The sequence below is a fragment of the Astyanax mexicanus genome, chromosome 21, assembly GCF_023375975.1.
Source record: "Astyanax mexicanus isolate ESR-SI-001 chromosome 21, AstMex3_surface, whole genome shotgun sequence".
NCBI lineage: Eukaryota > Metazoa > Chordata > Actinopteri > Characiformes > Acestrorhamphidae > Astyanax > Astyanax mexicanus.
The window spans coordinates 29354446-29370098 of record NC_064428.1 but is presented as its reverse complement, the minus strand read 5'-3'; the positions used below and the strand labels follow the sequence as shown (position 1 = coordinate 29370098).

General features: G+C 37.9%; 1 protein-coding gene across 2 annotated transcripts in view; it reads right to left on the bottom strand.

The window, feature by feature from the left end:
- Positions 1-15653, bottom strand: part of dhrsx (dehydrogenase/reductase (SDR family) X-linked) — a 69092-nt gene that overhangs the window by 32029 nt on the left and 21410 nt on the right. For both annotated transcript variants that reach the window (XM_007246702.4, XM_007246701.4), the window contains exons 2-3: positions 15274-15381; positions 10859-10927 (exon numbers count right to left, since the gene is read on the bottom strand). In XM_007246702.4, the coding sequence (XP_007246764.3) occupies positions 10859-10927; positions 15274-15328 (124 nt within the window). In that variant the 5' untranslated portion in view covers positions 15329-15381. The remainder of the gene's footprint in view (positions 1-10858; positions 10928-15273; positions 15382-15653) is intronic.

The following is a 15653-nucleotide window of genomic DNA, read 5'->3' as shown; positions in this document are numbered from 1 at the left end:
AGAAGTTCTCAGTAAGATGGACAGACTGAGGAGGAACCCTGCAAATGTTCCACTCCCGATGGGGATCTTGGTAGCCTTGGTAATGAACGACTTGCCATGTGGTGCCCCTCATATGTGGTGTTTTCTCCTCATTATGAACCGGTGGGCCGCCTCGTTATAAAGTAAATATATCAGCCAGACCACAAATTCAGTCAGCTGCTCAATCACGACCGTGTTTCACCTCCATCTCATCATCTTCATCGTCATCTCCCTCTCTCACATCCGCCTGCAGTGGGTGCCAGAGTTTGTAGTAATGAGAAGATCCAGGCCACATTCTGCCAATGTGCCAGCTGGAGGATACCATGACTGGCGCCCTGCCATTACCCAACTCCAATAAAGACTTCCCCCTGCCCCCTCAAAAAAGGGACGCCAACACACATACAGTACATTAATACCAACCTAGTAGGGTCGTCCACAAGTGAGAGCACACAGGCAATTTGATGCTCATTAATCAGCCTGTGGTCAGAAGTATATTAAGCATTTTTAATGAAATTCTAATTATTGTAGCTCCTGGATACTACACATTATTTTATACTATATGTTTAAATATAAACTCACATGCTGTTCCCATAGGGGACGGCTTGGGATCTATAGGTGAGCAGTCAACTGTGCAGCTTCATTTAGGCCATGTCAATATGTCTTTGCTATCATAATCATGGGAAAAGGCATTTATTCAGTCTCATAATTAATTATAGGTGTGTTTTGGGCATAACGTTAAAAAAAGGAAACAATCAGAATGTGACCTGCCATTCCCTTTAAGTGCCAGGTGTGTTCTGATTTTGGTTAACCTGTGTTAACAATTCACTGCCAAGAAAACAATGAAGATCTGAGTGTTGACTGTTCTGTCTAGGTTGTAATCGGTCAGTGGCGCACCTGTGTTTTCCATTGCCATGATAGCAATACGCCAGAAATGTACCTGAACTCACCTCACTTCCAGACCACCACACTCATAGACATAGATGTATTCACAATCACTGATGCTATTTAAAAGACACAGACACAAGGGATGAAAATAGATTGTCCATTGGGTGTTACATAGCAATGAGCATCGCAACGTGCAGGGTGCAATATAGGGGCCTAAGTTGTGAGGTGCCATCATATTAGGCTATCGTGACGTTGACAACTGGTCAACTGGTAAAGACGATGATTTTCTTTTTCTGTAAAACTTAAATTTTGGCAATTTTCTCAAAGATCCAAGCAATATGAGGTTTTATCATGTTCTGAATATTAACTTGAGATCAAATTCTCGAGTATTTTAGTTATTTGGACTAATCCACTAAATTGTGGAACTAGATGCTGTTAAAAAAAGTAAAACATCCATTTTTATATGGAGTCCCTGAAATTTACCTGAACTTACCTCACTACCAGACCACCACACCCCTTGGCAGATGTATTTACAAGCAATGATGCTATTTTAAAGACACAGACACAAGGCATAAGATAGCAACAAGCATTGCAACGTGCAGGATGTAATATTGGGTCCTAAGTTGTGAGGTGCTATCATATTAGGCTATCTTGACATTGACAACTGGCCTGCATAATCATGAAGTTTTTACAAGGTTTTAATATCTCTGATTTTTTTATCACAACTTAAAACTGAGAAATTTTCTCAAAAATCCAAGAAATCTGAGGTTTTGACATGAACTGAATACTTGAGTATTTCAGTTATTAGGACTAGTCCACCAAATTGTGGAACTAGATGCTGTGAAAAAGGTCAAACACCATTTGTTTATATGGAGTCCCTGAAAGCCTTGGGTCTGAGTTTTTAGCAATAGCTACAAACAGAGGAGGGAAATATGACAATATTTTATTATATTTGAATAGATTTTCACTTGGTATCGACAGAACACTAACCCAAATGCAAATTTCATTACAAAAAGTTTAATTGGACCAGCTTAATTGGGTAATGAACAGGACAATTAAAAAAATCACTGTAGTCAGTAAGGAAGAGTGTTTGAATTGTAGTTTTTAAAAAGGTCTGTGGCTACTGATTTTTTTTTACTACACACATATTGTGTAAATTCTGTGATATGGTATTTTTACCAATCGCCCAGGCCTAGTTGCAAATCGGTAATAATTAAGTTACTCTCAGCCACAGCTAAAACCAACCTATCCTCAAGAAAACTACAATAAAGATGTTTTTATTGTACCTTTAAAACAAAATTTAACAATGTAGGCTTCTAAAAACAATGATTTCCACTCCAGACAGTAGTGTCAGATCTTCAAAATGACACAGATGACAGTCGACTTAAGACAATACCAATTTATAATAAAAAAAGCCCATAAATAACAATATCCTGCCTGTACCAGATAAAATACTGTTCCAACTACACCTCTAGCAGAGGGCAGCCACGGTGGTCCGTCTTTTACAAAGGAGAGACAGATTGGCCTTCTTCGAGGAGGAGGAGAGGCTTGGAGACAGATCGGACAGTAAATCGGAGGAAGGATGAGTGCGATAAGATTTATCTGTCTCTCTGCAGCGGAAATCAATAAGGAACATAAATGGAGGGAAAGGGAGGTGGTGGGCTTTCTAATTTCTTTACAGCACAGCATGCAGGGATTGCAGTGTCATAGGTGTTATCTCATTAGAAAGAAGAGCAGCTGTCCTGATACTCAAGGTCAGATTGAGAAGTGTACACACACTGACACACACACACACACACACACACTAGGGGTGTCACGATTCTCTAAATCCTCGATTTGATTTGATTTCCGATTTTAGGGTCACGATTCGATTCGATTCAATTCTGGATTTTCTTTTTTTTTTTTACAGCAGAGAGGCCTATGCCAGTTTTAGATTAGTCTATGGTCAGTCATTGGTTTAATTCATCAAATTAACAATATCTTACTTCAAAAGGTGGGCTTAATATAAGGGATGCAAAGTGATACAAGTGATCTGTAATACACCACATTAGTAACTAACGGTCAAATTTAAATCATTTAATTAAGATATACATGTAATGCCATCTAGTGGCTTTTTTTTGGTAGCAGCAGTGTGCACTATTAGAACAGCAATGTGCAACATAAAATAAATAATAAAAAAATACAGGAACAGTCACGTACAAAATAATAGAAAAATTAGAGCCTTAACAAACTGAACTTTATTCTACAATACAGTTAAACATGAAAAATAAGACTTTAAGAGTTTTTCGTCCCTGAGAATGACAAGTTTTTTTCTTTAAAAAAGATACATTATTAACCTTATCTGAGAGAAAGATGCTCCTTAAGGTACCAAAACTATTAACATATTTGAGGCTAGACAAAACAACTGTTATTTTTTTTTAAGTTTTTCTTTAAGAAGATGAGAATGTCCACATTCTCTGGAGAAAGAGCTGCTCTTTGAGCAGTCAAAATGTCCGCGGCGTCGGCTACAGTGTGCTGCGCCATTTGCGTAGAGCGTGCAATGCTTGCGTAGCTTAGAGGGCGGGATTGTCGATCCTCTTTTTGACTTCGAGGCTCCAGACCATGACATAATTTCGATCGATTTCAATGAAATATCGAAATCGTGACACCCCTAACACACACACACACACTCCATGTCCAATGTTATATAGGTACAATAATCACGTGTCCGCATTTGTTTGGCTAAACAGTGTAGCATATTAAACTGCTGATAAAGTGCAGTTTAATCTGATTTATTAGCCAGATAATATAGTGCTATGAACAACCGCTGTCTCCGCTGCTCCATGCTGTTTACTCACAGAACTTGCTGGAACACAGAAGGCTCTTTACACTATATTTACTTTCTTTACTTTTCCACGACAGACAGCTCTGACCAATCAGAGGAGACAATGTGCTCGTGTGGTTTACTAGGGCTCAAGCACCGAGATGCAAAGCCCTACTGTTTTTGGACGTTTTTTTTTATTATTATTACATTTCTTGACACTTTCGCTCATTTTTGAGGCATTTCCAACACTCAAAAACTCATTTTGGCACAGGCCTCAAAAGCCATAGAGCATGGGCTTGAGAGTGGTTCAGGAGCTCCACAGAGCCCCAAAACGTCAGCAATGGCAGCAAAATTGGACATAAAGTTTGGCCAATGTACACCAACTTTTGTACGTTTATTGACCTCCTTATACAGAACAAGGATCACTTGGTTTTATTTGACTCCACCCAACAGGAAGCCCGCCATCTTGGCAGGAAGTCAGGCAAAATAAAAAGTTTCCCGTTGGGTTTTGAGGGGGATATGATATTTAAAAACTCATGAAACTTCACAGGCCTATTCGGCTTAGACTGTCCTTTGATCCTTTGAAAATTGGAATTTCTTATATTCATGTTTTACCAGCTCTCTAGCGCCACCTATGTTATGTGACAATTATGGAATGACAAAAAAAAATATTTTGTCATTTTTTGATATGTAGCTAGAGGACTCTACAGCGCCCCCTATTTGGTTATTTATTATTTCGGCTAATAAATTAGCTGTGACCTTCTCAAAATGTTTTTGGTATTATTTTTGGTGCATTTATGTTTATGTCTCTGTAAAACCAAACCAAACAGAGAAAAAAAAAGCTCCAATTAAACGAACTCATCCACTGATTCGGACCATAGAAACTCAAAATGGAAGAAAAATACTCTGTTTTACTCAGCAAATTAAGTTCTTATTCAAAAATCCTTACAACCAAGCTGAGATGTTTAAAATAAATTAAAAAATGTTTCCTCTATACAATTTATCATATATTCTTTATTCCAGCACCCCATGTTGGCTTTTACAAGTCATGCATAGAAACCTTTTGAAAACACTGAATACGCTACACCTTCTCTCTTTTTTTTACCTGTATTTTACTGTTTAGACTCGAGCTTGGTTCTCTGATTCGTGATTACAGATCTCTCTTTAGAGTATCTGCCAGCACGAGTTCTGACCTCTGCCTCTGACTCGGAGGACGAGTGCTGGATTTCTCCTAATAAGCTGCTCAGTCTATGCTTCCTGCCAGGGTTTCCCATTCATTACCCAGAAATGAAAGCGGATACGGTGGCCTTTTCAATATAATTAATTTAAACTTCATTATTTTTATTATTACCTACTGGATTGACAGGCTCAGGTCTACACCTCTGACCTGTTTTGTTCATTATGATGTCAGAAATAACCTAATTTGCCACCTACTGTGATAAAATAGTAAAACGTCAATGATATCAAGCAGTAGCAGTGTGGGCATATTTACCATTCCTCAATCCAGAGTGTCACATATTTACTGGGAATATATCATATAAGGCATTACCACCTACAGTGGACAGCAGCACAGTGGGTGGTAGGTAAGGATCATTGGCATCGTTGGTGGTGGCATCTGGCTGTTTTTGTCCATGCTTCCATGAGACATGGCAAAAGTCATGGGAAACAATGCTATTAGCATGCCATTAGCATAATCCACCAGATTTGACCTGTCATATCTGTGCACATCCATACACAGTATTTGACGCACACCGTGTGCTCGACTCATTTTGGGTCGCCAAAGTAATTGCATGGCACGCTGGGAACCGATAGCCCAGCGATCTTCCATCGGCCGCCAGTTTCCAAATCACCAGCTCGGTCAGCGTGAGGGAGCACTCTGTGGAAAGATCCCGACTGTGCGGAGGTCTGTTCTCCACAGCAGCGTCCAGCTGGCTGCTAACATGCTACACACACTCTGAAAACACACCCCGACTGCAACCACAGCAGATGTCTGCTCGGGGTGAAACGGTGAGAAGAGCATCAACTGTGCGCAGAAAAAGACCCTGATTATCACTGAAAGATATTGCTGTGCTTTTGGGAGCTACGACTACGGCATTTTTTTTACACTTTTATACTCACATGAAAATAATTAAATATATTAAATCATTCAGCACCGCTCATCACGCTTAGTATCAGTTTAGAAGAATGAGGTGAAGTAAACTGAAGTAAAGTAAAGTGAGGTAGAGCAAGCAGAACGAGGCAGAGTGAGATTGAGTAAGGAAAAATGAGGTTGATCGAGGCAGGGTGAGGTAAATTGAGGTAGAGCGAGATCCAGTAAAGCAAAACGAGGTAGAGTAAGTAAGAGCTTGGTAGAATGAGGCAGAGTAAGGTAGAATGAGGCAGAGTAAGGTAAAATAAGGCAGAGCGAGGTAGAGCAAAGCAGAGAGAGTCAAGAGTAAAGCAAAATTAGGGTTGAGCGAGGCAAAGCGAGGTAAAGTGAGGTAGAGGGAGGTAAAGTAAAGCAAAATGAGGTTGAGCGAGGCAGAGCGAGATAAAGTGAGGTTGAGGGAGATCAGGTAAAGCAAAATGAGATTAAGCGAGGCAGAGCGAGGTAAAGTGAGGAAAAGTGAGGTAGAGGGAGATCAAGTAAAGCAAAATGACGTTGAGCGAGGCAGAGCGAGATAAAGTGAGGTTGAGGGAGATCAGGTAAAGCAAAATGAGGTTAAGCGAGGCAGAGCGAGATCAAGTGAGGTAGACAGAAATCAAGTTAAGCCAAATGATGTGGAGTGAGGCATAAATCAGGAGTAAATCAATACAGGTGAAGTAGTGTGAGGCAGAGCAAGGTAAAGTGAGGTAGTGCAAGGCAGAATGAGGTACAGTGAGATGAAGTAAGACAGAGTGAGATAGAGTGAGGTAGGAGTCCACAGTGAATGCATACACCAAACTGTATCTTAACCTAGAAAAAAGTAGTGCAACCAGGTAACACGTTTGTGGAGCTTAAACTAATTTACAATATTAATTTATCACATTTCGAATCAATATCAGAATATCAATCCACGTTTTCGATCATCGCATTTCACGTCCGTACCATACACCACTGTACTGTATACCATCAGTCCTAGAATACGCCATGTTCCCGTCTGGAGTGGGTGCTGCGTCTGTGACACAGTGACAGGGACGTAATGCCATGTGTCACACTGATATCTCCGGCGTCCCCCGCGCCGCGTCAAACCAGGACTGTGATGGAGCGTATCAGTGTGTATATGCCTGCGCCTCCAGCATGCTGCCCTGGTTCAGTCACTCAACGCCCTCACCCGCTGAGCCCAGTCGCGCTTAACATAAACAGACTCCCGCGGCTGAGCGCGGGCTGGATGCGCAACCAGATTTACAACGTGACATTATTTCTGTCACAGAACACCACGGTCTGATCATACAACAGAACCTGATCCTGTTGTAGAACCAGGACAGGAGCGACAAGAAGAAGCGACAGCTGGACTAAACGCAGGGAGACAGCAGTGGTAGACACAGTATTTTATGGAAAACCACGCTTGGCAGCTGTAAAAGTATTGGAAAGAGCAGAGAATGTCAAGTTCTTGTTGGGTCTGGCAGCAGAAACCTGAAGTATTGCAATGATAAAGGTGTGCAGTCTCTATAAAGAGTTGTACAAGGGGCTCCTGGGTGGCACAACTGTCTAAGCGCACCATATAAAACTGTCTGTGGGGATGACCTTTTTTTCCAGTCGCTAAGGGCTTTTTCACACTTTAAAATCCAGACCAAATGTCTGATTTAAGGTTCACGTATTTGTGACATTGTTTTAATAAAACAAGTGATCTCATTAATCACAAAGGGACTGGAAGGTCAAGGAGGTCCTCCACTGCTGATGGCTGATAAGTTCTCATTAATCTTTAGAAACGTTTTAAAATTGTCTGTGACGCAGATAAAAACAGCCTTGATTGATTTGTCATTGATTACTGTTTTTTAATGTCTTTAAGACAGCCACAAAAATGCAATGAAAGAATTTGACATTTTATTTAATTTATGTAAAATTAACGCTGCTTTTCTATAGTTGAAAGTCAAGCCTGGCCAAGCAAAGCAGGTCAAAGTAAGACTATTTTTATTTATTAACTTGTACTTCTGGTGCAATTCCAGTGTTTTTTTTTCAATCATTGACTTAATAAGGATCAACAATTTTATTTCTTTTCCCCTAAATTTATGCCATTTTTATATATTTTTTAAATCATTTTATTTGTTTTGCTTTAAATATCTTTACCCCAAATAGATGTTACTGATTACATTTTTATTTGTTTATTTATTTATTATCTATATTTTGTATAATTTCCCCCAAATGGGTTAATCTGTCTGAATGCCTGTCTAGCTACTATTTATCTGTCTGTCTATATTAATGTAAATATCTATCTATCTGTCTATCTCTGTAAATATCAATCAATATACATAAATGTCTATATAGCTATCTATCTATCTGTCTGTCTGTCTGTCAATCAATCAATCAATCTACAAATAAAAATATCTATATCTGTAAATATCTATCTATCTATCTATCTATCTGTCATTCTGTCTGTCTGTCTGTCTGTCTGTCTGTCTACCAATCAATCAATCTATCTATGTAAATTTCTATATATATTTACGTAAATATCTATCTATATTTACGTAAATATATATCTTTGTCTATCTATCTGTCTGTCTGTCTGTCAATCAATCAATCAATCAATCTACAAATAAAAATATCTATATCTGTAAATATCTATCTATCTATCTATCTATCTATCTATCTATCTATCTATCTATCTGTCTTTCTGTCTGTCTGTCTACCAATCAATCAATCTATCTATGTAAATATCTATCTATATCTATGTAAATATCTATCTATATCTATGTAAATATCTATCTATATTTATGTAAATATCTATCTTTGTCTATCTATCTATCTCTGTCTGTCTGTCTGTCTGTCTATCTATCTATCTATCTATCTATCTACAGGTATACATTTCCAACCCTTGCTGCTTCCCAATCATTCTGTAAAACTCGTCCAGTGGAACTCGGCGGGTCTCTGGAAGCTCCAGGATTTTCCGCTACAGGTGGTTTAACCTGACTGAGAGACATCATTAGCCCGGCGCTGTAGCCGGGTGGCGGCGTGATGGATTGTACGGAACACAGGGGGGAGAAACCAACACACACACTGAAAAGCAGCAGCTGTCTCGGCCTGCGCCGTGTCAAACACAAACATATTCATTTCTTGTCTGGAGCGAGCTCCCTCCACAGAGATTAAGCAGAGGAGGCTGCATCCTTCTCTCTCTCTTTCTCTCTCTCTCTCTTTCTCTCCTTCTGTATCTGTGAGGCACCTCTCTCCATATCACATCTGCATGACAATGAGACTGGCAGAGGGACAACGTTATTCAGCGTCTGCACATTCATCAAACATTTTACTCCCGGTTTCCTTCAGACACACACACACACGTATATATACACACACACACACACACACACAAACACACACACACACACAGCGCTCTCTCGCTCGCTGCCTCTCGTTTCCATCAGTTTTTCTAGAAGGCAGATTCATCAGACCTGCTCTCTCTGTGTGTGTTTGTTCTGGTGGCAGCTCTGTTTGTGCAGTATGACAGTAATACACTCAGCACTGCTCCAAACCAACAGCCAGGAAACGACAGAAAAACAACACAAGCCGCTCTGCTGGAGGAGAGGAGCAATCCGAGCAGTAAACACATTCTACATCTGTAGTAAAACTTCAGACCACAATTAACCAGAAATGTCAAATCTGTAAAGTAAATAAAAAATAAATAATTTTAAATCTGCTTACATAGGCTTAAAAACAACTGAAAATAAATGTGTGGGAAGTGGTATGTGTCAGTAAACTAAACTAAACTTTTACTTTTAGTATTTTATTTAGGCTTTAAAGCTTGAGATGTTTTATAAGAAAATAAATATTGCATTTTTCTAGCATATACTGAAATTAATGTTTTTTGGTGGAACTGAACCTAACATAACAGAACAACACAAAATACCGAACACAAAACACCATCAACTTTGCCATTTTTGTCACCACTGAATAAATTAAATAGTTGTAATATATTTGGTCTTGCTTCATAAAAAAAAAAAAAAACATTACTAAACCACAACTTAACAAAAAATTATTCCTAACGCAATACATTTACCTCAGTAGTGCTATTCTAATTAAACAATTTCCTCGGCAGAGAAATTCTAATTAAACATTTACCTCAGCAGTGCTATTCTAATTAAACTTTTACCTCAGCAGTGCTGTTCTAAATAAACATTTACCTCAGCATTGCTATCCTAATTAAATATTTACCTAGTGAATGTACTACATTTAGCTAGCTAGATACATTTACCACAGCAGTGCAACTTTAGTCATACCTTTAACTCAGTAGTGCTTAATTAGATTAGCTAACATCACTATCCTAGCCCTGTACAGTGTGCATCTTTAGTGGGTAGGAGGGGGTATAAATAATTCAAAATAAAGTATTATAAATTTGGTTATAAATTATTTAATTTTCACATTTTTTTGAACACTGAAAATGTTTTTGCCCGTTTTTGATCTTTTTATTAGACAAATATTTAGACATTATTGCTGGTTTATAATCTTTATATTATAAACCAGTTTAGAAAGTGCATTCATTTGATATCAGCATTGGAAAAGGAATTCAACAGAACTGATATCATGAATAAAAGATATATAAATACATAGACAGACAGACGAATGACCTTTGCTCTGCAGTCAGACAGTCGTCCTCACAGTCTAGGCAGAGACGACACCATTCTGAGCCAGAACGCTTGTCTGGATGCACAAGGACACGCAGTTTGATTGATGTGAAGCACAACTGCTTCATAGCAGCCCTGCAGCTTTTAATTTTTTTTCCAGTGTTAATCTCCTTAGCCTAGCTGAAGTGTTATCATTCTGACTGAATGAGTTTAGTAGTCTGCAATTAATTAGGCAGAAGAAATCAAACATATATATATAATGACAATCTGACCCAAAAAATAAATCTGCTAAATAAAACAATAGAACCTGCAGCATTACCCTGCAGCCTCTAGCTGTCAGTCAGACTGAAATTTAATGTGGTTCTGCCCTCAGTGAGTGCACTGTTCAAACCCAACTGTTCAAATGTGCCACTGTACCTTTCCTCTGTCCCGTCTGCTCCTGAATCTTCTTCACCGCTACCAGACCCTCGTCTTCCTCATTTCCAGCTTTAAAGTGTAAAAGAAAAACAGGACATGAATGAGCCGGTACACTATATTTAGAATATTTAAACATTTCCAATATCTGTATACATGTAATGATTAACATTTCTGTCTGTTAGGGGCCAAAGCACCTAACAATAAAAAAATATGGTACTTTTAGTGCTTGGACCCCTAAAATCCTAACACAAACCATAGAATTCCTGTATTGTAGTGCTTAGACCCATAACATCCTATCAAAAACCATAGGATTTCTGTACTTTTAGAGCTTGGACCCCTAAAATCCTTACAAAAACAATAGGGTTTCTGTACTTTTAGAGCTTGGACCCCTAAAATCCTTACAAAAACAATAGGGTTTCTGTACTTTTAGAGCTTGGACCCTTAAAATCCTAACAAAAACCATGGGATTCCTGTACTTTTAGAGCTTGGAACCCTAAAATTACGAAGAATACAATAGACTTTCTCTATCATTGCTATGGTCTCTGTACTGTTAGTGCTAAAAATAGGGTCTCTGTATTATCAGTGCTTGGACAACTAAAGTCCTACCAAAAAATAGGGTGTATGTATATTAGTGCTTAGACCCCTACAATCCTTACAAAAACCATAGGGTTTCTGTACTTTTAGTGCTTAGACCCCTAAAACCCTTACAAAAATAATAAAGTTTCTGTACTATTAGTGCTTGGACACCTAAAATCCTAAGAAAAAGAAAGAAAAAAAAGAAAATCCTATGCTTTTAGTGCCTGGGCCCCTAAAATCATGGAAAATACAATATACATTCTCTATCATTACTACCTCTAATCCTAAAGAAATAAATAAATAAAAAAATTGAATTCCTGTACTTAGTGCTTGAACCCCTAAAATACTAACAAAACAATAGGGTTATTGTACTTTTAGTGCTTGGACCCCTAAATCCTAAAAAAAAAAAAATAATAAATAATAATAATAATAATAATACAAAAAATAAATAGGCTTCCTGTACTTTTAGTGTTTGGACCCCTAAAAATGCTAATATTATTATTTATTAGTAAGCTACATAATCATTATATTAGTGGCATAAAATGATCTTAAACTGACAATTTCTTTTAAGAGTAGATAAAGTAGATAGACAGTAGATAAATTGACATAAATTATTTATGATTATGTCAAGATATGCTGTATATATAAAAATAATCTAATGGGGGGAAAACTATATTTTGGCCATTTTAAATATCTCAATATAAGAAGAACCCGTGCTCCTCTGAAATTACAGAACTGAGGAGCTCCAGTAAGATTCAGAGCTGGAGTTTTGAACAGAAGGTGCTGCTGAATTTGAATCCGTGATCCTGAGGGCGCGGGGCTGACGAGTGTGGTGGTCCCCGTTGTTAAGAATATGATATGAACAGCAACATAGCCGCAGTGTCCTGTCTCTCTGCATTCAAATGAACAGGTCAGGAGAGGAGCGACGTCATTACTGCTACTGCAGGAGAATCGCACACTGACTTCCTGCTCTCACTGCCTTTTTACACCTTCTCTCACTACTCAAATATATAGATAATATAAATATAGATTTTTATACTGTTTTTGATTGTTGTGGAGTGGTGCATTCAGCAACATGCATATGTGGTCTTATGCTTACAAAAACTATTAAATATTAATACACACAGAGAATATGGAAACAACAGAATTTGACATATACATTCATCATACAGTAAAAGAAAACAGTAATATATACAGTATATACTCTTTTTAAAAATATATATGATACTGAAGGTGGTAAACAACTAAAAACATTTAGAAAATAAATTGAAATAAAATGTTGTTGATACTACATCTTTTTGTAATAGTAATATTTTGTTTTTTTTTAAACAATAAAATAAAGATTGTATTTTTTTTGCTATTATATTACCATTATATTAGTGGCATAAAATCTTATTTTAGTGACAATATCTTTAACTACAATTATTAATAAAGTAGTTATCACAACAGGTCTATGTAGAGCTTAATTGGTTCAGTATATTGCAATTAAAAAATAAATACAATTTTATTTTTTCCATCTTTTATCCCTTGGTAAAATACTTTAACTAATAATTTTATATCCTGCAAAATACAGCTGCATATGTCAATTAATTAATAAATAGAAAATTAAAGAACATTCCCATAACATACTAATAATGAATAAAAATAGAATTTTTTGCACTTCATTATTGTTTTATTTTTTCATTTCTCTGCAGATTTGCTTTATTTCAGGTGCCAACACAGTCAGTATTTCCTAAAGTCGACCAAGTAAAAGTTATTTTATATGCTGTGTGCCATAGTCAGACACCAATTAGCTTAAGCTAAGCTTGTAATTTTTGGCTTTTTGCTAACTTGCTAATAGTTTACAGTAATATTTTGGAATGGAACCTGAAAGTAGGGATGCACAATGGAATAGGCCAATAACCAATCGACATTGGTTTTACAATCATCAATTTACTCACATACTTTTCGTTAATGTCTTTTTGCAATCACTCAGTAAACAATAGAAGACGAAAAAGACCCCTAAAAGAAAAAGGCCTGTATCTACTGTGACTGTAGATTAACCATTCTAAATTTTTATTTTACCGCGCGTGACACAGGAAGGCAGAATTCAGCACAGCACTACTAAAAATGTCTTTAAATATCATGATCTAATATGTTTCCAAAATGACCCAGCCCTAATTAACGCCTTGATGTATCTGAGAATTTTAAAAGGAGCACTAAATACCCTGAATTTGCTGAGATTTTTTTTTAAAAAGGCTAAAAAATCAAAATTGGAAAGGTAGTTTGGGAGGGGCACTGGGTGATGTATGGGTTTAGGGGCGGGGCCAAAGGAAGAGCAGGGGGGTCAGTATTACTGATTGACTGCTCTGCATATTGTGATACGCCTTTGTACCAAAGTACACGGACACATCATCCACACCTATAGCACAGCAGAACCTGTGAGGGCGCTGCAGGTGGAAAACTACCAAAATAAAAGTGTTTTTTACAGCTATTAATGGAATAAAAACAGACTAGATAAATACTAAAGAATTGATATATGTATAGTAACTGCTCAGGAATATATACCACTAATCTACACAGGACTGAACCTCACGACCAGGTATAAGAAATGTATGCACATTCACATTCCTACAGGCATGCAGAAAAGCCCTGGACGTGACTGAAGAAAGACTGCCTGGACTCTGCAGAAGGAAATCTTGATGGATTTTGGGATTTGCGCTCACTCTATTTGGGTCACGCTGTCTTCTGCAGAAATCTTAAGGAAAGGATGGAGGTGTCCCTCCATAAAATCTGACTAGTGGCAGTAAATCAATTCTGGGATTTTGTGAGTCCAGATTAAGCTTCAAAGCTCCAATCAGAAAGCCCTGAAACACTGAGCAACTCGGCCACAGACGTCCAGGGAACAATTCTGCATTCATCAACCAAGAGCTCGGAAAATGAATGGACTGCGCATTTCAGTGGGTGTGCTGTTATTTCATGAAATATGAAGTTTATGGATCAATAGTGATATCTGTATTATTTAGTTCTGGAGTTCAATATACAGCCATAAGACATAAGAGACCATTTAAAAATGATGAGTTTCTTTGATTTTACATAATTAAAAACCTCTGGAATATAATCAAGACGATGGATGATCACAAGCCACCAAACAAAGCCGAACTCCTTGATTTTTTGCACCAGGAGTAAAGGCATAAAGTTACCCAAAAGCAGTGTGTAAGACTGGTGGAGGAGAACATGCCAAGATGCATGTCACCTGTGATAAAAAAACAGGGTTATTCCACCAAATATTGATTTCTATACTCTTAAACCTTTATTAATATAAACTTGTTTTCTTTGCATTATTTGATGTCTGAAAGCTCTGCATCTTTTTTGTTATTTCAGCCATTTTCCATTTTCTGCAAATAAATGCTCTAAATAACAATATTTTTATTATTTCATCCCAACATTACTGGATAGATAATGTACTGTTTATCAGAGGGGAAATTAAACCTTGTATGCATTTTATCTGAGGAGCACCTGTTGCTGTTCCCTGTAAGCAATATGTGTTTTTTATGTAAGTAAAATAGAAAAACAACAGCAAACAGCAATAATTTACTCGTTATTTATTATTCCACAGCTCGTAAAAAAAGTTCCTTATCCCCTAGACGAGGGGTAACATGCCCCCTTAATTTCTAACAAACTTTCTAACAAAATCTAGGCTTGACTAGAAGACCTGGGTTCGAGGAAATTCCTCAAAGAACCACTTAAACCTCAGTTATTTTGAAGAGTGCACAATCCCATCCTAAGGCTTTTGGCAGGCGTGAGTCTTAATGTGTTTTTGAGCGATTAGATCACAAAAGGACAAGCTGACACTTTACCGATGACCACGTGCATGCCCAGGCTCGCCAGGTGTCTGGAAGTTTCATAGCCCATTCCTCTGGCTCCCCCAGTCACTATGGCAACCCTCCCGCTCTTGCTGGGCAAAACTGGGCAGGGGAGAGAAAAATGGAGGAGGAGAGAAGAGGACAAAAGGAGCATTAGAGCAAAATAATGATGATACTACTTCTCAAACTGGCTCCGGCCTTCCTGATCAAGGACACGTACTGCGTTTCACTGGGACTTCTGAAAGAGAGAGGGCGAAGAAATGTGTGTGTGTGTGTGTGTGTGTGTGTGAGAGAGAGAAAGACAGAGAGAGAGAGTCAGAGAGATGGATGAAAACACTGACCAACATCACTGCATCATTCAGCAGATACCCAAA